The 22,764-nt window shown below is 35.2% G+C and overlaps 1 protein-coding gene across 3 annotated transcripts in view; it reads left to right on the top strand.

Moving 5' to 3' along the window:
• SDCCAG8 (SHH signaling and ciliogenesis regulator SDCCAG8) overlaps window positions 1-22,764 on the top strand; it is a 117,256-nt gene that overhangs the window by 28,124 nt on the left and 66,368 nt on the right. For all 3 annotated transcript variants that reach the window (XM_086631591.1, XM_086631592.1, XM_086631593.1), the window contains exons 9-12: window positions 60-212; window positions 2,769-2,903; window positions 6,344-6,460; window positions 18,479-18,621. In XM_086631591.1, coding sequence (XP_086487717.1) covers window positions 60-212; window positions 2,769-2,903; window positions 6,344-6,460; window positions 18,479-18,621 — 548 coding nt within the window. The remainder of the gene's footprint in view (window positions 1-59; window positions 213-2,768; window positions 2,904-6,343; window positions 6,461-18,478; window positions 18,622-22,764) is intronic.

The raw sequence follows: 22,764 nt of genomic DNA on the forward strand, positions 1-22,764 counted from the left end.
AATGCCATGTCTGTTTAAAATTTTAGATTTCTTCCACTTATGAAAATAGTTTTTTCTAGGCTTTAGTCCAGTGCGAGCAGCTGAAAAGTGAGATGGAACGGCAGAAGAATCGTCTTGAAAGGGAGCTAGTTGCCCAGCTAAATAAGAGGACTGATGAAAGAGAAGCACTACGAGAAGAGATGAAAAAGGAAAGGGAGGACTTGGCAGCAATGGTATGAGTTGTTTTTTTTCTATTTGTGTATTAGAATGAGCATATCATCCTCTTCAAACTTTGTTTACTTGTTTTTAATTTTGCTTCAGTTTTGGATTTGATTGCTCAGTAAAACACTCCCACCATTGCTTTAAAGCAGTGGTAGATAAGTGATCCTTTGAGCCTGAATGACTGAGTTTTGTGCTATGCACTAGATACATACTAAGTTGTTGATATTATGCACTTATTTTAGTTTGCATAATATTTGCTAATGCACTTTGTTGAAGTAGGAGAGGATTAAGTAATATGTGATGCAAGGTTTGTACCTAGTTTCTTACAAAGATTGTTATTTAGATTGCCAAGTCAAACATTCAGAAGTTAGCACCTGTCAAATTTAGGATTCTTTGCTACTCTGAGCTTACATATACACATATAGTAATGTTACAGTATTGTAATTGCATTCTAATATGGTATTTTTTGGAGTGATCTTATCATATGCTTAATTTGTCCAGCTGCAGAAATGTGTCGGAATCTCTTTTCATACTTTTACTCCTGTTTATAAACTCTTTGAGACACAATCTGTCCCTTCGTTTATACTGTAACCATTACAACAGAGCCTTTATAACCTTGTTTTAGACTTCTAGATGCTAGTGTAATCTAAGTATAAAACATAAGAGTTTTCTGCCCAATGGAATCTACAGAGGAAACCTCATGCTAACAGCAGTGAGCCTGTGAGACATGATGGAGGAGTCACTTCTAAGGTGATTGGAGAAAGAAACAGGAAGAAGAGTAGAGAGAGAAATGCTCCATGAATTAGTGATTTTCATGCTCCTTTGATGTGCAGCCTCCTCAGCCATTTTCTGGTGGAGATTTGGAAACAATATAGTGGATTTCTTTTCTGATTGTAGGCTTTTTACATATTTTGGGCTCCTTTTAGAAATAAGCCATACAGTTTATAAAGTCTGGAGAGCACAAACTGAACACGATAAACTATTTAAGTGTTTAAAAAAGAGGAGGTTCTTTTAGTGATGTTTTCACTTGTGAAATGGCTGGAAAGCTACTGATATAGACAGGTAACTAAGGTGATGTGGTTGTATTTCTGGTATTATGAGATGGTGGAATAGTGTTCTGAAGCTGCTACAGGTAGTCAAAGCCTTTGACTCTAGTTCTGGATATTAAAACAGGAATTAAACACAGTGATAGGGCTAAGTGATGCTTAAGAAAGTGAGCTGCTGTAAGTGATCATCAGAAATCTGTTGCCAGGGCAAACCGAAATAAAAAATTAACCTTACTCTGGAGGCAATGAGACATTGTTAAGCAATTCATTCTTTGAGTCCTTGCTATCTACTAGAAGTTACCCTTCTTATGCATTTAGTTGTTTAGTTACAGATTTGCTTTAGAGCAGAGTACACACTCCAAAATACAGTCTATTAGACAAGGATTACTTATCTTTGTTTTGGCAGAATAATTCACTCCTTCATGCCACCACGTTACTCTGTATTTCATTGCCCGCTGAGATGTGTTTTACTGGAACTGATTCCCACTTTGAGTAGTTGTAGTCCTTTTTTTTAAGTCCTACGTACACACTAAACAACATAGTGATGCTATGATGATGTCATACTTGGTTGTTAAAGGTATGGGATGACTTTGTAGAAAACTGTGAACTATATGCATGATTTACACCTAGAGATGATTAACTACTTTTATGTTTCAGGATTATGAAATGGTAGAAGTGGTACACTGTGCATCAAGTCAACCTCCATAGGAATATTTTATTGCTTACTTTATGAAGTGATTTTTTTTGAATGGGAGAATTGTCATGATACATAAATCAGGTGGATATGTAATGAGTGAAAAATAGTTAAAAATATATAATCTCTAGGTTTGACTCTGAATTCCTGCAAGTTAACCTAGAACTGTCAGACACCATTATTTCCACTTATATTAGTAAGCTTCAGGGCTAAATAGCTGAAGGGTCACTGTCACTGTTTTGTTGTTACATTTTTTTGCCATTCATCAAAATTTGATCTGAATTACATTAGAATTTTTAACATACTATTTCTTTGTGGTTTTTATTACAACATCGTGCTTTGATCTATAGTGCTGAAATATTTTCTGAACTTGAAAATTAATTTAAGATCTGTGGTTGCAATGACAGTTTTCTTTAGCTGGGTGTGGAACATGTTTTGGTTTAGATCAATCTACATAAGGATGGATAAGAAGGTGTTGAATAGAACTCTTACAGCTGCAAGACTAATGCAGTCAGCTGCTTCTGACACTTTGTCTGTACTAACAAGTCCAGGAGACTTGTCCGGTTGACGAAAAGTTCGAAATAAACTAGTGTATGATAAATTAATACAAAATAATGAACCTATTGTTAAAATCATGTAGCTATATTCTGTTATATTTTAATTTATATTTTATTATGTATTTTACTGTATATATTTAATTTTTTAATTATATTTTTAATGCTATGTATTTTGGCTACATACAGTTGCTTTCAAGGAAAAGGTCCCAAAAGATTTAGATGTATGGTTGGTCAAATTGCATCATTACAGTGTTCTTGGGCTTTTTGCAGGTGACAGCTATGTCTGAGAACGTGGCCATGTTGGAGGCTCAGGTAGAGAGAATTACAAGGGAAAAGAACTCTCTAGTTAACCAGTTAGAAGAATCACAACATCAGCTTGAGTCTCACGAAACAGAGATGAATAAGGTAGGCACATTTATAAATGAATATTGAGCTTGATTTTCCTTATCATTGTGACCTGAAAGGTGAGAATTTTTTTCTTTCTGCATTTTCTTCTGTATTAGTAAGGAATGTGTGATAAATGTAAACTTCATTCGAATATCCCAGAGGCACAGTTTTACGATTAAGAAGATAATTTTTTCAGTCTGCCAAGTCACCTTGTGATGCTAAAGCTAACCTTTCTACCTTTCAGACTATGCAAATCATTACTTAAAACCGCAATCCAGTGTTTCATTAAAAATTGCATTTGATGTGAATGAGACAAGGTGGTATTCAAACTTGTGCTGTAATTGCTACCTCTGGGATATGCAGTGTTAAGATAAAGGGAGCTGTATCAAATCACTGTTTTTAAGTACTTTCCTGTAGAATTTTTATGTGATGTACTGCTTTTTTCATTAATATTTCAGGTATGACTTTTGCAAAGAAATATTTCTTCCAGTTAAGAATTATAGTCTAACATCTATCTATGTATGTGTATCACTTCTGGGTGCTTTATTTTGCACATCTCTCAACCTATTAGAGCTTTGATGTGGGTCATAACATGAGAAAGACAAAACAATTGCCGTCCAAAATTTATAATGGTGGGTGACACATTGTTAAAGTGATTATTTTTATTTGCTTAGTTTCATCATTGACTTGTTACAGAAATAACTTCAGCTTCATGAAAATGAGGGGATGCTAAATTTCTACAAACAAGACAATGTAAGAATTCGAATTTGTTACAGCCTCTTGAAATGTCTATATACCTTGCCAGTAATCCTGGGGCAAATCCTACTTCCTCAGTTGTTAATTGCAAGGTTTTGGAGGGCAATTCATTCTTTAGGCCCCTAGAGACTTCTGGAGACATTTTCATTGGTTCCTGTCTTCCTCTGCTGCCCCTGCTGGTAGAACAAGATGGAAGTTTACAATTTAGAGCAAAAAGTTATCCAAACTTATTAGAAAATTTAATTCCATTTCAGCTGAAAGACAAATGAGGGAGCGTTTTAAGAGTGTTAAAATGGTTTAATTTACCATTTCTGAAACACACTTTTGTTTTTTCAGACTACATTCACAGATGACTAGCACCACACACTGGGAGGTAGAGGGAAAAAAGGTAGTAGGTATAAACATCCACAGGTCCGGAAAGAACAGTTTTGTGGTTTACCAATTTGAAGGAGTCCCCCAGGAGAGGTGACGCTGTGGTTCCAGTCCCTGCTTCAGTTAATGTTTATCAATACCAAGTTGAATAGGTGGCCACTTTGCAGTCATCTATGCTGTGTTTTTATTGCACTATCCTGAGAGACTGGAAAACCGCATTTGTGTCCCTGCAAGTCTCAAGCATCCTGGAGGAAGGTCCTGACCATTGACTTGTTGGGACTATATGCATCACCCTGACCTTTTTCATTGGCTATGTAAGTGCCATATATGCCTGTTTGTGAATCTGACTCCTTGTTTCCAAACTTGGTATGCCATTATTTAAAACAGCAAAGAGTAACATTTTTCCTTTTGAGTTTTATTTGAAATATTTTTTTCTGCATGCGCCGGATGTCAGGGAAAAAAGTTTGGAGTTAAGAATCATTCTCCTGCATTCTGAACTATGAGGAGACTGAAAAATCCATTATTAGGACAGCACCATCTACTGATTCTTCTGCATTATTCACTTTGTACGATATATGGAGGAGCTGAAAGCGAGGATGGCTGTATTTTATTTCGCTTGGAGGAAGTGACATAATTGCACTTTGTTACATCCTTCATATCAAGAAATGAGGAGGTAGAAAGACAGAGTTGGCAATCCATGCAGTTGCATCTTAGGATTTTTTAGTTGCATATGATATTTCAGTATTTAAAAATAAAAAGCTTTAAATTTGCTTTGTCATTCTTTAGAGCATTTACTACCTTGTGTTATCTGCAATGGAGCTAAATTCACAACCTGTCCTTTGAATTTATAAGTGATGCTGCTTCTTAAAGTTAGGACTGTTGGTTTTGTTTTTTCTTAAGGCGATTTGATTGCAGTATGTGTATTTACTTTTACCCTACCTATTTTTTTTTTTAAGAAGAAGAAATAAGGTAGTGAAAATGAGAAGAGATATGAGACTGAAAAATAGGAATTAATTTGGTTTGCAGAATGTGTACAAGGAGATTGTTGAGAAGCAGAGGATTGTAGCAGCAAATTAAAAGTGTGCACATTTAGGAAGCAAGTCTGGTGAAAGAATGTAAGTGGGGCAGGGAAGCAGAGCAAGTTGGAAAGAAAGTTCTCCAAAAGCAGCTGTGGGTAAACATATTTGCGTTGTCATTAGGGAATGTGCAAGTATTTGGTTAATTAAGGTGAAATGCACAGGCACAAATTGGAGGTGATTGCACAGGATAAGCACAAAAAGAGGACAGCTTGTCCACCATCCTTCTCCATTTCCAACAGACAAGATCAAATAGAATCTTTTAAAAGTCTTAGATTGGGAAATAGGAGAATAACATCCCTGCACAGCACTAGTGAAAATTATGTGGGAGGAAGTGGTGTAGGGTTTTTCTTTCTCTTTCTTTCCTCTGACCCTTTCCCAGACTCGCTGAAGTTCAGCTGCCTTCAGGTGCAAAGGAATGAAGAAGTAAGAGGACTGTTGTGGGTTTAGGCCGATCCAGCAATTAAACTCCACACAGCCACTCTCCCACTCCAGTAAAGTGGAGAGGAGAAAAATATAATAAAAGGACTGAGGGTCGAGACAAGAACAGAGGGAGCACCCACCGATTTGATGGCCAGCTCCTGCCACCAGAACCTCCCCCCCACATCAAACCATGGCAATAACAAACATTGCAACAGCAGAGAATAATTGTTGCCTTTGTGCAAGTGATACTGGATTTCTTTGTGTTGCTTCGATCCCTTTCTTCTGGCCTATGAACATATTTGAATTAGGCATTGTTTTTAAAGAATTGATATTCAGTTTGTAGTAAGTCTATAATGCTCTAACTTGGAAAATTAATGTATTAATATCTAAACCTTTTCTTAACAGTGGAAAATTGGCAAGATAAGAAATTACGCCTTTGTATAGGAGCGTGATTGATCCTTTACTTCTAGGTTTTGAAAGTGTTGACATAGACTTTCTTGGGATTTTAGAGAGAATATAAAACCAGCAACTGCAGTTTAGCTGTATTTAGTAGCACATATATTTACAACATAAATATTTATGCTTAGCAAAATCTTGATCCAAATATAATTGAATCTAGAAGGCACTGCATATTTCAAAGTTGATGACTATATAGAGAATTCAGATCCACCTTTTTATAGAAAAACATTTACCATATGTAGTCTTAAAATATCTGTAAATTAAAATATGTTGCATTTAAATGAACTCTAGAGGGCACCAAAAGATCTAATTGCAAACCCTGGGCTAAGGATTCTTCAAGCTACAGATCATGTTGTCTGTATGATCTAACAGGTGTGTGGAGAAATGCGCTATCAGTTGAATCAAACCAAAATGAAGAAGGATGAGGCAGAAAAGGAGCTCAGAGAGTACAGAACAAAAACTATAAGGGAGCTTGAAATTAAGGACCAGGTAAGAGATAATACTGCTATAACTTTGCAGTTATTAGAAGCCTAAGTAGAGTTATTTCGGAAGCTGGATTGATTCGTTTTTCTAATAGTGGTCATTTATTACTGTTAAATGGTTTCTAAATTAATGGCAACAAGCCAGCTATTACTGTTAAATAAATACCTCTTGGTTATCTTATTCTTGTTTTCAGCCCTAGTGTGTTCAGTTTTACATAATACTCATCCCATGTTTTCATATAGAATTACTCTGTCATATGTATTCATACAACGTACTTAAATTCTGTGTACTGTATACATGTGTTTATACACTTTTTCTTACAAATAAATCCACACATAATTACATATACATGCAGCCTGAAAGAACATTAAAGTCTCTAAGTATAACCTAACTATGCCAAAAATGAAAATAATCTCTTCCAGTTTCTTTAAAGATGCAAGGTTAATGAATGCTGGGATTCATAAAAGTTAAAAAATAAAATAAAATTAAAAAAATAAACTTCTAGGAAAAAAAAAACTGTATAAGAACTCCTGTAGGCATTAACTGTTGATTACCTAAAACAGTGTTTTACAATAGAAAAAACAAAACAGTATATGCCTTACAGGTAGTCTGTGAGAAAACATCCCATGAAGTAAGAAAGATTATTAGAGTAACGTGCAACATACTTGGCAAACAGCTTGAACAGGTGTAATCTGCATCTTTGAGGTGCCCTTTTTGTTGAGGGTCTACCCATTTTTCTCTAGGTATTCAAACTTTCAGTTATTCCTTCATAAATTGTGATTTGCACATGAGAGTGGATGTCTTCTGAATACACAGATGCACATTAGGATAATTTTTTTTAATATGCATTTTGTTGTTAAAGCAGCCTATCTAATAGGTTTTAAATCATTCTTTCTCTTGTAAATAAGTGAACAAATCGGTCCCTGTGTAAACATGTATGTAGGGAAAAATACAGTATTTCTAAATTTATATTTTTATTTACCAGTTTTTCAGAATCTTAATGCAGAACAGTAAGTTTATTAAATTAATTAAGTATGAGCTTAGGCTGGAAGCAATATTTATTCAAATTATAATCAAAAGATATGTAAAATCTCAAAGATAAGTTTATCAGATAAAATAACATTTCAATATGTATAGAATATCATACAGAAAAACAGGGGCCTTAAAGCATTTTGGTTCAGGGTTGGCTTTTTTTTTTAACTCCTGCATCCTTTAGGCCTAAGGACACTTTAAAAAACAAAAAACAGGCTTGTCGTCTGTGTCTTGACAGATATCACAGATAAGAGAGTTGGCATAATCTTGGCATACAAATAAAACAGGATGTGTTTAATAAGATATTTGAAGAAGTATCTTGGATTTTAAATCCTGTTCTCCAACTTACTTCAGGATTGCCTTTTGAACAAATTGCAAAATTTAACAAAATATTTTAACCTTGACATACTGGTATTTTATTCAGTGTGGGAATGAATACACCAAAATGTGATTTATAATTTGATATTAAAGTGAAGTGATGGGAGGGGAAGTTCCTATCAGCAAAGATTATTAGACTAATTCAGTAATTACATAAATTAATTATATTGTTCAAATATGATTGTTGGTTCCTTAAAAAAAGGAAAACAAACTATTTTGAAATTCTCAGACTCAGCATCTTGCAGCTGTTCTATAGCTGTGACTCTTGTAACCAAGAAAGTTCTGTACAGGTCCTAATATTATTTAACATGTTAAAAGACAATGAAAAGAGTGTGTGTACATTTTGGGGTTTCGTTTTTTGGTGTGTGTGTGTTTGTTTTGTTCTTTTTTTTTAATAAAATTGTAAGATGTTAATAAGTCATTGCAAATAATTTCATTTAAATGAAATGAAAACAGCTCAATTGCATCTTGCGTTGTATTTAAAGAAAAACCTAAAATGTTTCAGCTTATATGGCACTGCATAGCAAATGGTAATTGTTCTTTGGTCTCTCAGCCATGACCTGACCTTCTGGCTAAGAGGCAGAGTTGATACCTTCCTTGGCCACCATCTGTTCATAATAAATACATATTTATTTTTTAAAAGTAGAGAGACAATAATGTATGAATATTTTCATCCTATTTTATATTAAATGGTGCGTTTTTCTGTTTTAAAAGCAAAGAATCATGTTTCAAATTGTCTTTTGATATATTGAAAGTGTTTACTGTTTCTTGAGGAAAAATTGTATTTTCAGTTGTGCTGTGGATAATTTTAGTTTTGAAGATGTATTTTACTTTGTATGTAGTGACTTTTAAAAAGATTAAAGTTATTCAGGTGTGTCAGAATGGCAGAAGTCCCCATGTGTACAATGTAGGATCATCAGATACATATACTTGTATGTCAATAAATACAGCTTATGTATTTCTCATACAGTGATATTTATAAAGTTATTAAAATATGAGTTTACATCATTTAGGAAGATTAAAGTGAGTTGGTCTTATTCTTTTATTCTAATATCTCTTCTTCTATCTTTATTATTCAGTTAGGACTAATAACAAGTATTGGCACCTTGATAGGACTACCTATTGTTAATCTCTGACATGAATATTTCTTAATATAAAGGTGAGGAAGCAATGAGCAATGTTACCATTTCAATTAAATAAGCGTTTTGTAATATTATCCATCATAATCCTGATTAACATTAGGATTATGGAGGGAGAAGGTGGAAAGACATATACCACACAGTTTCTCTACACAAAATCTGCATCTGCTCATCTGGCCCAGTGTGTTGGAAAGTAGCATAACCTACTGCCCTCTCCTTTTCTCTCTCAGCCCTCCCATTGTTGATGTAGCTGTGCTGAAATAACAGTGCCTTACTTAATACTTTTTCTTCTTAGAATCAAGCTTTGTAATTGATACAGGTATAATGGCTTCATGGCAGTAAACTGTGTCCACACTAGGGGTTGTACTAGCACAGCTATATCAGAGAAAAGTCACGCCCTAACCTAAATAGCTGTTATCAGAACAAAAATTGTGTGGCATATTTGACACAGTAGGACTTCACTTTTGTAATACTTTTTCTGTGAATTTGGAAGCACTGTGTGGCATAATTAGTGCATTTCTAATAGAAGTCATACTTCTGACACACTATGCAATCGTTTCCTCAGATTAGCATCACTTGCTCTTTTCTGCTCTGCATTATAAAAATGAAGTACACTGTTAATCATTTGCTTTCTGTTTGTCTGTAAATCATTTCTATTTGGTTTATAAAATCTTGCAAGCTTCAGCATGTAGAAGTGGAAACAGTTTTGTAGTATTGGTTTGAGCATCATACTTATTAGATAGTTCTTACTGGTAGCGTTGCACCACTGGGAGTTGTGGTCTCCTTGTAATAAAGCAATAGGACATGTTAAATCCAACTTAAGACACTAATTGAAGCTTTACAATTTTATTTTACCATGCTTTGAGGATCAGATAAATACTTTGTGTAGAAATAAGTCCAAGCTGGTAATCTTAATTGGTAAAAAGCCATTCTTTTAATACTGTTTTTAAAATTGGGCAAATGTAGTTTGAAGCAGGGGATTACAGATTTCTGATGCCTGCTTTGTAGGTGATAAAATGAAAAGCTCCATAAATACTATACCAAAACCCATAGATTTTTAGGAGTTGCCTAGTTCATGAGCCCAAATAAAAAGAAGTTGGAAAGTCACCGATATGCACAACCTATACAAATGGAAAGAGCTACACATCAAAGCATTTTTGTGTAGTATGACAGAACCTAAATGATGTCTCTGTACACTATAGACTGTCAATTTTGCAGACAAATAAAAATCTGGCAAAATTGCAGTCCAAAAGCATTTTGCCAAAAGATATTTTGGGAATGTTTATCTCATTTGTCATAAATCTGTGATTTATAGTAACCTAATTTAGACGTTATAAGTGGAGAGATTACTGACTCTGTCTTCATCAGAAATAATGCAGGCCAAGAATTTGGGTATATATCCCAGAAATGCTGCAGAGTGTCCGATACAAGATCAATACAACCTTCTGAAGATACTGATTCACTGAAATGTCTTTTTATTAATAGGTATTGGGCTTCCATGAGTCAGGCTTTAAAATACTAGATTTCTGACAAGCTGGGACATTCACAATATCACCAGATGTTTTAAAACCTAATAAAATTACAAATTTTAATAATGCTGGTGAAGATGGGGCAGGATTATGTGCTATATGTGTTCTTGTAACAGTCCTATACCTAAGATTTGTGACCTCATTAGTTAAAAAGATGCTCTGGAAGTTCTATTTTGAAATTAAATTCTGTTAAATCAGTAAACATACTTGGATACTATTCGTTGGGGAGGAAAAACCCAAAACCTAGCAGGCAGCTTGAAACTCTTAGCATCAAATTTTCTTACCTGGTCTGACCTTGAGTATAATGGCCTTCAAAGTAGCAAAACTAAATTCTTTTGGACAAGAAAGCATTAAGAAAATGTGATAGCCTTTGCTGCAACTAAACTATTTCTAATGTATCACTTTCACTTTTGGGCATTCAATGCACTAATTTGAAAATAGGTAAATAAGGAGGGATTAAAATGATAGTACTTTATGCCTTGTTTTGATATGAATTTTCTCACCTGTTGTGGAGGAACATCATTCTTTTTTATAACTGAATTTACTAGCTTATCTCAAGATTTTTGAGGAAACACATCAATCTACAACCCTGCAATATATAACAAAAGAAGTGTTTAATTACAGTTATGATATGGCTGCTTCTGCTGTGCTGTGGCATTACTTTCCTGTGTCTGCCATCCATTCCTCAAGAATCACTTATGAGCAGCCTTCGTTATAGTCTTTGTCATATTTTTGCATGAAAAATCCCTGGGACTCGGATTCCCAGTAGTAGAATTATTTTCTGTACTGGTCTGCTTCCCTTAAGCAACTGACTAGCTAAGAGAAATGACCCAGTTGCTAATCAGGATTTTATTGTTCGTAGGTGTAGTTGGCCCATGTAACCTTGATCTATGTTCTGTCATCCAGTGTGATGTCACCCTGTTAGTATATTGAAAGAGAAAATCATTTATGTGCATTAAACACTGTTCAAAGTAGGAAAAGAATTGCATAGATCTTGGTATAGTGTGTGTATATGCATTATATTTAAAGAAATGCTTGTACTCTGTTATTTTTTTCCTCTTTCTTAGACTAGAAAAATGGTTGCTTTTATCAATAGTCATTGTGCCAACAATCAGAAGAAAAAGAGTGTAAAAGTCCCTGACTATCACTTGTCGGTTCTTACTGCATAGGTTTTCTTTCCAGCTATTCCTGAATGCTGTCCAGGAAGAAAGAGCCAATCCCACATCAGTAATCTCAAATATGTGTTTGAAAGGATAAAAGGAATAAGCTTTGTTCTCTCTAGTTTTTCAATAATGAAGTGGGAATAATCTTCCCGTTCCTTTTTTCTATATGCATCCCTCCTTTTCTGAAATTTGTTTATTAGCAAGCAAACCATCTATTTTGCACCACTCCATTCTCCCCCCGTCCCCATTACCCCCAGTGCAATCCATTAAAAAAAAAAAAAAAAAAAAATCTTATTCCACTGTGGAACAAAATCACTTTCTTATCTCTCCTGGTGGCTGCTGAGCTAATCTCCAGTACAGCAATGTTGTCTATTAAAATGTGACTGAAGTAATCTCTATGAGTTTGGAAGTTTTGTTTCTGAAACAGTATTGCAGATCGAATATTTTCAGGGAAATAATGAGGTAAAATCCTCGTATAACATGTTTCAGCCATTCACTCTTGTCTGTTTCCCAGGGTATTTATCCATAGTATCCAAAGGTCATGTTGCTCTTTGAGACTTTGCACAAGGACAGACACCTAAGAGTATTGCTTGCTTAAAAAAATTGTGTGTGTGTGTGTATTCATAGATATATACTTAGCAACATTATTTTTTTCTTGTCTCAGCTAACAATTACAAGTAGAAAGTTTGTTTCAACAGGATTTAAAGATGTATATGTTTAAGAACACCCCCCCTACAAGCCATTCCCTTGCACCGCTATGTTCTTCCAGCATCCCTGGTCTTCCTAGCAAACATGTCTCTGTTAATTCTCAATCTTTTTGGAAGCAAAGGGTTTGTGTTTGCTGACCTTTGCTTAGGTACTGACTCTCATCTTGAGGCTCTGCCTTTTAGTGTAGCACATGGGGTGCCACAGGACTGCCAGGTGCTGTTAGATTTCTTTGCAGTACAAGTGACAAAGTGGTCACAAAACTACTGCTCTTTGAGAAATTCAAGAGTCCCACCAGATCAGGCTAGAATAATAGCTACCCAACAAATTACAGCCTGCTTTGTTTATCTAGGTTACGTCTTTGCTTGTCTCTGCTCTTTAGAGGTCCACTGATTTGTGAGCCAGCCGTAGGGAAAACTCATCAAAGGAACCAGGGGTGTTTGTTGGGGTTAGTCCTCTTGTGCTTCTGCTCACGTTAGCTGCTTTTCGTTCCATGAAAAGTTTTCACTTTTCTGTTGTGGGCTAAGTGATTTGTAGAACTTGCAGTTCTCTTATGATTTTTGTGACTTGACCTCTTCAAAGGAGGTAGTCTTTGTGGACTCTTTTAAGCCTTGTGTATGTTGTTTTTCTTAGTCTTTATTTGTATATTCTCAAAGCTTTATTGTAAATCTACTTCCAAAAAGGAGGTTTCCTCCTTAAAACCTAATTTAGTTTTCATAATTGCTTTGTATCCTCATTCAGATTGGAATGGGAAGCAGCAGTAATTCATATAGAGTGCAAAATGGAGAAAAGCATTGTTGGGATGTGGCGGGGGTTAACCTCGTGACGGCCCGAACTCTCTTTACAAAGTTGGACAGTTCTTCAGGTGCAATATGCTATGTCAGATGGCCGTGCCTGGGAGGTCTGAGGTTTAGAGACTGCTCAGAACCTGGAGTTGCTTGATTGATACCAGGTTTAGGATAGAAAGGACTGCAAGTGACCCCTGCTGCATATCGACTGATAGTCGTCTTTCCTCCAAGTAAAATGCCTCAATCTTGCTGCAAAAGCTGTCTTGTTTTGTTGGGGTTAAATAAAAAATTTTTTTTTTTTTTTTTAAATAGTGTTATAGTAGGGTATGATTGTTCTGTCCCTGATTAATTAGTATATTAATAAGTAAAGAAGGCAACATGGATTGAGATCTGTTAAACAGTGCAAAAATTTTCTGTCAGTGTGATATGTAATATTTAAGTGCATGTGCGTGGCCGTACTGGTGGCACCTCTTAGAAAGACCATAATTATAGCCTGAGTCTTGTGCACTATCACTGAGTTCATTGCTTTGAAGGGCTACTTCAGTAAATGAAACTAAGCATGTGAGCATCAGGGCCTGTAAAATTATATTGTGTATTAATTTGAAGTGTATGTGTTTTTTATAGATGTTGATTGCCTTTTGGGGATGTACCTGCAAATACCAACTATCTAAGTAATTACATTTCACTTTTTATTGCTTTATATTTGTTCTTCTATTTTTGGTTCTATTTTTTGCCCCTTTCATCTTTTAGTAATGGTGGAGAATGAAGTATGGAACAAAAAGAAAGTACTGTAAATTCACAAAAATATTTTTCCCTGCAGAATTATTTTACTGCAGAATTTGTGCAATGGTATAGCCAGTGCATAATTTATTTTTCAAGTTACATTGTGTATTTTCTTACTGGATGCGTAAGCGTACTGGTACAACAGTGAATGTCATAAATCAGTTCTTAATTCATTTGGGTTTAGAATATTTTTTATTTTGTTAAAAGTCTTCTAAAGTTGTTTTTACATTTACTTCCGAGTACAAGTTCTTTTATCACTGATTAATCATTCTCATTTGTTTAACAAAAAGAAAGCGTTTGTCTTTTCTGTCAGTTTGCAGCTATTTAAAATTCTATGAAAAACATCTGCTAGTTTGGAATTTAAAGTTGCATTTTTCTGCATAGAATAGAATCAGCAGCAGTATGAGAAGCATTAAACAATTATTTTAATCTTTAATTTAGCTTGTTTTGAATGAAATTATTATTTCATTTTATCAGAATTTGTAGAGATAAAGAGATCTAGTTAATTTAACAGCACATTTTTACAACATACAGAAGTATTATTAGGTGAAGATAATTTCAGATGATTTATGAAGAGGATATTTGAAGATTGATCCAGTGTTTCAGAAATCATCTTTTATGTTTTCCAGTAAGTTGCACTTATGTCACTGAATGAGCATCTCCGTTGTGTTCACCTAAAAATGCATTGTGAAAATCAGAAGATAATTTGTAAACTTATCAAACTAATGAATGAGAAGTGAAACACTTTAAGCATTTCAAGCAAAAGAGTCCTATATACTTCAAAGTGGAAAACTTAAAATATAAAAGATGGTTGGTGGTAATACTGAAAAAAGAATAGTTGATACGGAATAAAATTTTACTGCAGTGATAATTCACCAATTCTTTAATTTTGGTTTAGTAAAACTTCTTTCTTATAACTGGATTTGATAAGCATGTGGAATGGTGTTAATGTGTTTCAACTTAATAATGTTTGTCTTACTGAGGCTTAGCCTGCCATCTTTCAATGGCAAAGTGCCTGTTGGTATTCCTGGGAGTTTAGGCCACTGCAGTGCAAGACAGGTTAAATAGTACTTTTAAAATTACGTGCAGAAGTATTAAGAATATTAAAGTTGCGGAGTTAAGCATCAGAAGTTGCCTGTTCCAACCTTAATGTAGTCTTGTTGTACATATACATTATGATAATTCTGTTCCTTGTTATACTGAAAATCTGTTTCAGATTTTCTTAAATGCAAGATTGTCATCTGTCTTTTTGCAGTTCTGTGCTCCATCTCTTGTCTCTCACATACATTGAAAAGTTAAGTACCTTGAAGAAATACTCTCTGATCATGTTGTAAAAAGCTGTATCATAAGTGATAGGCACTGAGGGATCAAATTAACACTGCATGAGAAGCAGAGTTGTCAGCAAAATTTAGTTGGTGGTTTGTTTCTGTTTGTCTCCCTACAATTACGCTGGGGCCCAGCTAGCAGCTGCAGAACTGCTTGCAGATTCCCAGCAGAAGAAATGAGAACTAAAAGTAACACAAAAACTAGTTTGAGTCTGCGTAGTTTTGGAAAGATGCTGCCTGATAATGATACCTGCAGGAACAGTGAAGAAGATTCATTGGTTCTGTAATTTTTCTGTATTTTAAATTCTAATTATATTGCGATGACTTAGTGATGGACTGGACTTGACATATTTCAGGGTGGAGCGTCTACATTTGTGAGGCTATTATTGTTTGCAGGAGAGGGAAGCAGGTTGGTTTTTATTGTATGAACTAGTCTCTAGTTCTGAGGCTTCATATGTTTCAGCTGTTGTCTGAGTTTTTAAACCAAATAACATGTAGCGTTCAGAGCATGGGCTGTGTATTTTCAGCGTGATGTGTGGCTCCTACCAAATTATTTTCTATGAATGCTTTCTGATGTTTCAAAAAGAAGTTTATATCCCTAAATACACCTGATTTTAGATGCTTCTGGTTTCTGAGTTGCTGTTAGCATGCTGTATTGGGTGGCATTTTTCTGCCATCCCTTTCTCATGAGATTGTCTGCTGTTTCTGCCATAGTCATTGCCAAAATTCTTGTGTAGAATTCCTACTCTTCATGTAGTTCACACTGTGAATACCTCTAAATATTGATATTTTAGATATATTTTTATATAATTATATACACCTACACACATGCACAAACACACACATACGTTTGTGTGTGTGTAAAGGAGTTGATTCTGAATTTTGGAATTACTGATGAAAGTAGCAGAAGTAAAATTGTTCTTCAAAACTTATATTTGCCTTCTTGATGCTTTTTATAGAAATCATAAGACTCCTGTGAATCTCTAAAGATCCTGTCATGGAGTCATTGTCTGAGAATTTCCCTCTGCACTTTCATGACAACTGAAATCTATGGATGTATTCTTGGGTTCAACCCTGCAGGTTCAACATCTGGCTCATGGAAACAGAACATTTTCACCAGAGGTTCTTGCACTTGGAATTTGCTTCCTTCTGTGGGTCTGTGTCAAAACCTGACTGAGCCTGTTTAACTCGAGGCAATGGTGTAAAGCCCATCTGTTCCTTGAAACTTTTCCCTGAAGGAGTGATCTAGAGTGTATTTATGTTCTCAGCTGTGGTTGTGCTTTTTCAAATACTTAGTTGATGCTTTTTGACTAATTTGTGGTTTGATTTTTTTATTTTTTATTTTTTTTTAAGGTATGCTGAATGGATGTATTCTTATAGCAAATTTTAAGAATGTTGCCAAACTTCTGTATCTTTAACTTGTAAAGACAGTGAAGAACTTGTGTTCCTGTTTACTATGAATGGAGAAATAACATTAATGAACTCCTGCTGTTAAGGAAACTAGAGTGTAGAGAACGCACTGAGACTTCTGTTGTTATATGTAAAATATGCAGAAGTCTCTGGAAATAAGTGAAAATGCAAAGCATATGTAACTGAATACTATGGCACACCTGGTTTTAAAATATTTTGACAGTGTAATGGGTTGTTACATTCTTTAGAGGGGAAGAATACTAATGATTTTGCAGATAGTTCCACTATCTTTGTATTCAAACTTGGAATTACTGATTTAATTTGATGGGTGGTCTATGTGATAAAGCAAGGTTACATTCAAATTCTAATAAAAATTTTCTTCATGAACCTTTGTTGAGTACTTTTGTGAGGAAAAAGCTGTACAGTTAATTATTTTTTAATTTTGTGAATTACTTAAAGTCGAGCATTATGAAAGTTTTTTCTGGATTACGAGTGGGTATGCGACATCATGACTACTGTAAGTGGTTTAGGTTAACATTTTCTTAGGAAGGAGACAACATTATTATGAAGATGCTTCAAGTGCAAATATTGGGACTGAATTACATTCATTTGTTCTTGTAGGATGTTTGAATGAATAATTTCATTAACTGAAGGAGATACTGAGGCTTGTCTACATGAGGACACTATCATAAAATAAGTTATGGTATGAATTTAAAGTGTAATAGCTATTCAGCACTAACTCCTTATATGAACAATTTTATACTGTACTACAAATGACCTTTCACAGTTTAGCTTACTGAAGGAAAAATATTAAGTTCTCCAGCTCCAGCGATGAATAAATATTTATGTAGGGAGTTAGTGCAGAATAGTTACTCCATGATAAAATTACATCGTTAGCTAATTCTGTACTCCACTGTCTTCTTTAACAGCATCCTTAGAACAAAGTATAGTATTACATACAGATGTAGTCCTACAAGTACTTATATGTTGTATATGGACTTAGAGCAAGACGTATTCCTTCTGAGAATATTTGTGAAAAATGTTTGAACTGTTGACAGTGTGATTCAGTTAGAGGTAGTAAGTCCAGTATGCTTCGCTGCAATCAGAGATGGTGGTCACGCAAAGTTGCTTATCATTGTTTGTAAAATAATAGACTTGATTTAGTTGTCATATAAGGACTAATGATGTTAAGAAAATGATAGGATTAACAGCAGCTGGTAGGTCTAAGATTCAGTTATAAGTAATAAATAACTTATTTTCAATAATAGTAAAATCACAAATGACCTTTATTCTCTTGCATAATATTATGTGACTATGACAAAGCTAAATTCCCACGTGTCATTGCTTATGTAATAGATTAGCAAAATAAATGACCACAAGAGTTATCCTATGTCCAGCAGCTTCTGAAGATGGCTGCTGTTCTGCTGCCTTCTGGCTTTCTAACACAGTGAATTCAGGACACAAATATGGAAGCCTTCACATGAAAAAGTCGAGAAATGATTGAATGCATGTGTCTCTTAAGCTGCATGAAGACAATAACCTTGATTGTGTATTAATATATTTAAATATCATATGCATTTTGCCTTTTCATGAGAATGTAATTTTAAATACTTTAATTTGCTTGTTTTGCAGTTTTTATCAACAAACTACTTTTGTCCTAAAACAAAAGTGCATTATTTTTCAGGACCTTTGATCACATTAAGATTTAGTGTCTTAAAATATACCTCTGTGTATTTCTTAAATATATTTTTCTCGTTCTACAATTTTCTAAGAAAATAGAAAAACTAGGATTAGAGCTGAATGGAAACAAACAGCGTTTGGAACAAGCCCAGCAGGATGTGACAGGAGCCAGAGAGGAGTGCCTAAAACTGACAGAACTGCTGAGTAAATCTGAGCACCAACTGCACCTCACCAGGTACCCCTTATCCTATTACATGCTGTAATACTAATTTCATTCTGCTAATTTTTTGCCACAGGCTTCCCCACAGTTGTTACAGGTACTTGCAGTCATTGACTGCATGGGCAGCCCTCGGTCATCTTAAAAGTAGAGATTTAAATAAGTGAGTTATGAGCTATAATTTATGAAAATTAATTACTAGTATGAAGAAAAGGCAATGTTCAGCTCCAGTAGCATGCTTTTGGGCAGGAAGAAGACCAGGGGAGAGTGCAGCTACGTTCTTTTTGCTGTTGCTGTGTTTGGTAGGACAAAGACATTTTAAATGCCATTTGAAACTGTAGCGTACAGCAGCACCTTGAAGCATAGCAGTTCTCAGATTAATAACCTGAAGTTTCTGCAGCAGAATGACCAGGAATGTATAAATGAACATAATCATGTTAAGCTTCATTCAAGATTAAACAATCAAAAGGTAATATTACTGTCTATGGGTAGGAGGTAAGCTCACATATGTGAGGAGGGTGTTTAAGTCCTTTACTCAGTGGAGATGTGGTACAATGCAAACATTGCGTGACGAGAGACTTTGCCTGAGCTTATTCTATCCTTGGATATAGCTCCCAAAGCCATTTACTGTACTATTCATTACACATTTGTAGAAAACACCAGAAGGTTAACATGTCAATTATTTATTGCAGCTTGAGTTTTGGTAACTGCAGGAATTTTTCCTTTTGCCGTAGAAAATGCCATTGTCTGACTGTTTGCAGGGTTTTGGTTGTGTGTATGGATTTTGTTTTGTTCTGTGCTATCCCCCTGCTCTCCCCAAGAGTGAACATCCAGAAACAGATCTGGCAGCTTTTACTCGGTCTTTAAGGAAAAAAAGTTAAGTTGGTTGAGATTTTACATGGGAGGAAAAAAAGCCCTCAGATTTTTATCACTTAACAGAAGTCTTCATGTTCATCCAAGTCTTCTACTCTTTGGGCTTTGTGAGAATTCTACCATTGAGTAACTGGAAATAAAATAGAGCCTCGCCTAAACTATTAAATTCAATGAATCACTTTTTTATTCAGCTACATTTCTGTGTAATTCAGAGCACGGTTGTTTAACAGATGGAAGAAAGTACCACTCTAACAGCCTGTATTTAGAGAAAAAAATATGCTAGAGGTTAATGAACTTGAAAAAAGTTTTGGGTGAGTTGTTAAGATATCTAAAGTTTGGATTTAGCAGAACTTTATTAATAATGATTTGTTGTGATAGTTAACCAAATGGCTTACTACACTCCTTTTAGCAAAAGGCTGATTATATGCAATAAAGCTCTGGATATCTTGGAGGAAGTCTGACTAGCCAATTTTATTTTATTTTTTTGTGAAAATACTCAACTTGTAAAAATGAGTACTGTTGCCTATTTTTACATAGCGAGGTATGTAAAGCTGGATACCTAACATACAGATGATTCAGGTAGCTTTTCAATCTGTGGTCTTTGACTCGGGAAGTTTCTGAGATGCAAATCTCTGGAGGCTGGGAACAGTATTTTGGGCAAGTAATGCTCTGTGCTGGCCGTGTTCTCATACAGTTTCACGGACATCTGCTCTTTGAGACAGATGCTGAACTGCCACGGCTTCTTTGTCTGACCTAGTGCTGCCAGTCTTCTGCAATGTCCTGATCTTTATTTTATTTTTTTATACTTTGTGTTTATGTTACAGACTCTATAAGTATGCTTATGAGTAGTGAAATGTTTTCTATGCTGACATCTAATTGTCAGAAAAATGTATACAGTGAAGCATGGGAAGTAGGTTCAAATCTTTCTCCTTGATATTCCTCAAATTCTATAATACTTTGTTCTCTGTAGGTTTTTGTGTCCTTCTTAGCTGTGGAGTGTCTGTCTGCTTTCCAGGAATACATTAAGTGATGTTGCTGTCACAGGTGAAGAAGTTGGGGATGGGGAGAGATTTGTTGCTCCTAGTGTCCCTGTACATTGTCCCTGTATACTTAGATTGGTAGGGCAGGGTTAGAGATGTTCTCACTTAGTCTGTTTTCCCTGAGTTGCAGAGAAGATCCTCTTCTGAAACGAAACTTTTCCTTAACCTGTACTCTTCTTCCTCTCAGATGACTTCTTGACAGAATAGGTTTTCTATATTAGTGAAGGTATAAAAGTTACAGGTCCCTATTGGCATTAGTTTTGCATTTTGAACTCAGTATGTTTTTAATGTATTGGTACATCCGTAGTTGTTGCACGTGAACTTCATTGGTTTATGGTCTGCCTTCTCTCATTCTATATTCCTTTCACCTCGAATGGCAGCTGTGCCAGTGAAAATACTCACTTGAAGGGTAGTGGTAATAGCAATCCTGTGGGGGTTGTAGACTCATTCGGTGTGGCATTTGCCAAGGAAAACAGATTTTAAGCTCTAGAGTCCTGCCTGTGGGAGGTTGCTGCAGAAATTGCACTGATTTAGTGCATCTCTTGGGTATTCTGGCCTTGGCCTCATCTTGCTGATTTCCCTCTTTTCAGGAGAGGACCAGCTGGTCCACTCCAAGTCTTCTCACAATGCTGGACTTGAGGGACATCTGTACTGCTGTTACATGGTTGTGGATAATCTTTCTGTTGCCTTGCATGACCTGTCTGGGTTGTTCTACGGGTAGCTGAGGAGATACAGAAAGAATTGCTTGTTTTATATGAATTAGTCTACTGCTAAGGAGAGAAGTTCTTATTAATACACTGATTCTAAGTTTTGATATTGTAAATAAATAGAATAATAAAACAAGTACGAGAACTTTGGATTTTAATGTATGAAAATGAGATGGTAAATAATCTATGAATGGATTAAATGAGAAATTACATGCAGTCTATGTCTCAATGAGAAAAAGAAAGTGCTCTGCAAAAGTACACTCTTCTCCACGAGTCTCACTTCTTGCTGCATCTTAGCTTTCAAACACTGTTGATTGATTACCAACTGAACAGCTTCTAAGTTTAACAAAATGTACTTGTTAAAAATCAAGAAAAAGGTTACAATTAGCTATTCTAAACCATTGCCACAGAGTTTAGATTTGCCTTTTCCTGTCACCTTTCTTCCTGGAGCAATATGTTGCTTAGAAATTCGTGCTATTAACATGCATTTCCTGCTATTGAAACTAGTTAGTAATTCTAATTTATATGTCTTCAAATGACTGGGAAAACACAGAACTTTTTGCTGTGTGGTTTTGATTGTCAGTCACGTAACTTTGCAGATGTCACCGTGCTATGAGACTGACCATGCTTGCTTAAAGTATTTATTTTTTACCGTAGTTTCAGCTTTGTGGTTATTTGTACTGGAGTTACCATAGTAGGTGAATCTTACGAAATTATTTCTGAAGTCAGTGTTAAATTGCCGTTCCTTTGGCAAGGTTGGGTTTTGCTAATGAAGCTTATCTTAATCCATTCTTCAGAGAGTAGAAAACATACAGATCTATTGTTTTTAGTTCATGAGAGAATAATCGTTAAAAATCAAGTCAGTATGCTAGTGAAAGAGATCACATAAAAGACTCAAGACTGTTAACAACTTGCCCAGATCTTAGCGTGTCATCTGATTTATTAAGATTTTTCATTATTCTTGCATAACGGAATCATCATTAAAAATCTTTCCTCTTTTTGTTACAAAAGAAATCTGAAGTTGTTATTTGCTTCAGTTGCAGTCAGATGTAGTTCCTGTTTGTGTATGCTAAAGCAGTTAAATAAATCTTAAGAAGTGAGGGAATCGCTGAATTTCAAAACTGAACTTTTTCTATGTCATCACGCGTGTTCTCAGGCATGAAGTTGGGTAGATGGCTCAAGATATATTTGGCTGAAATGTCAACTAAACTTTTCTGGGAGATGTAATTGAGTGGAGTTGAAGCAGATTTAATTTATTTTTTTTACTATTCTGATTTGCTTATATGAAACATTACAAGCAATATTGAATGTCAACTTGTAGGTGGAGAGAAGTTACTCAACATAGAAGAACCTGTGCTTCCAGGTTCAGGTGGCTGGCCAATCTACCCTGAATCCCCATGTCACTCTCATGAAGGACAAAAGTTTATATTACAGTGAAGTCAGTGGGTGTTGTAGTTTTCGATTATTATTTTTTTCCCCCATTATGTGATATTTCTTTTCTCCCTTATTTTTGAAAATGATACAATCTCTAAGAAAGTGGC

This window comes from Tauraco erythrolophus, chromosome 2 (genome assembly GCF_009769465.1).
Source record: "Tauraco erythrolophus isolate bTauEry1 chromosome 2, bTauEry1.pri, whole genome shotgun sequence".
In the NCBI taxonomy this organism is placed as follows: domain Eukaryota; kingdom Metazoa; phylum Chordata; class Aves; order Musophagiformes; family Musophagidae; genus Tauraco; species Tauraco erythrolophus.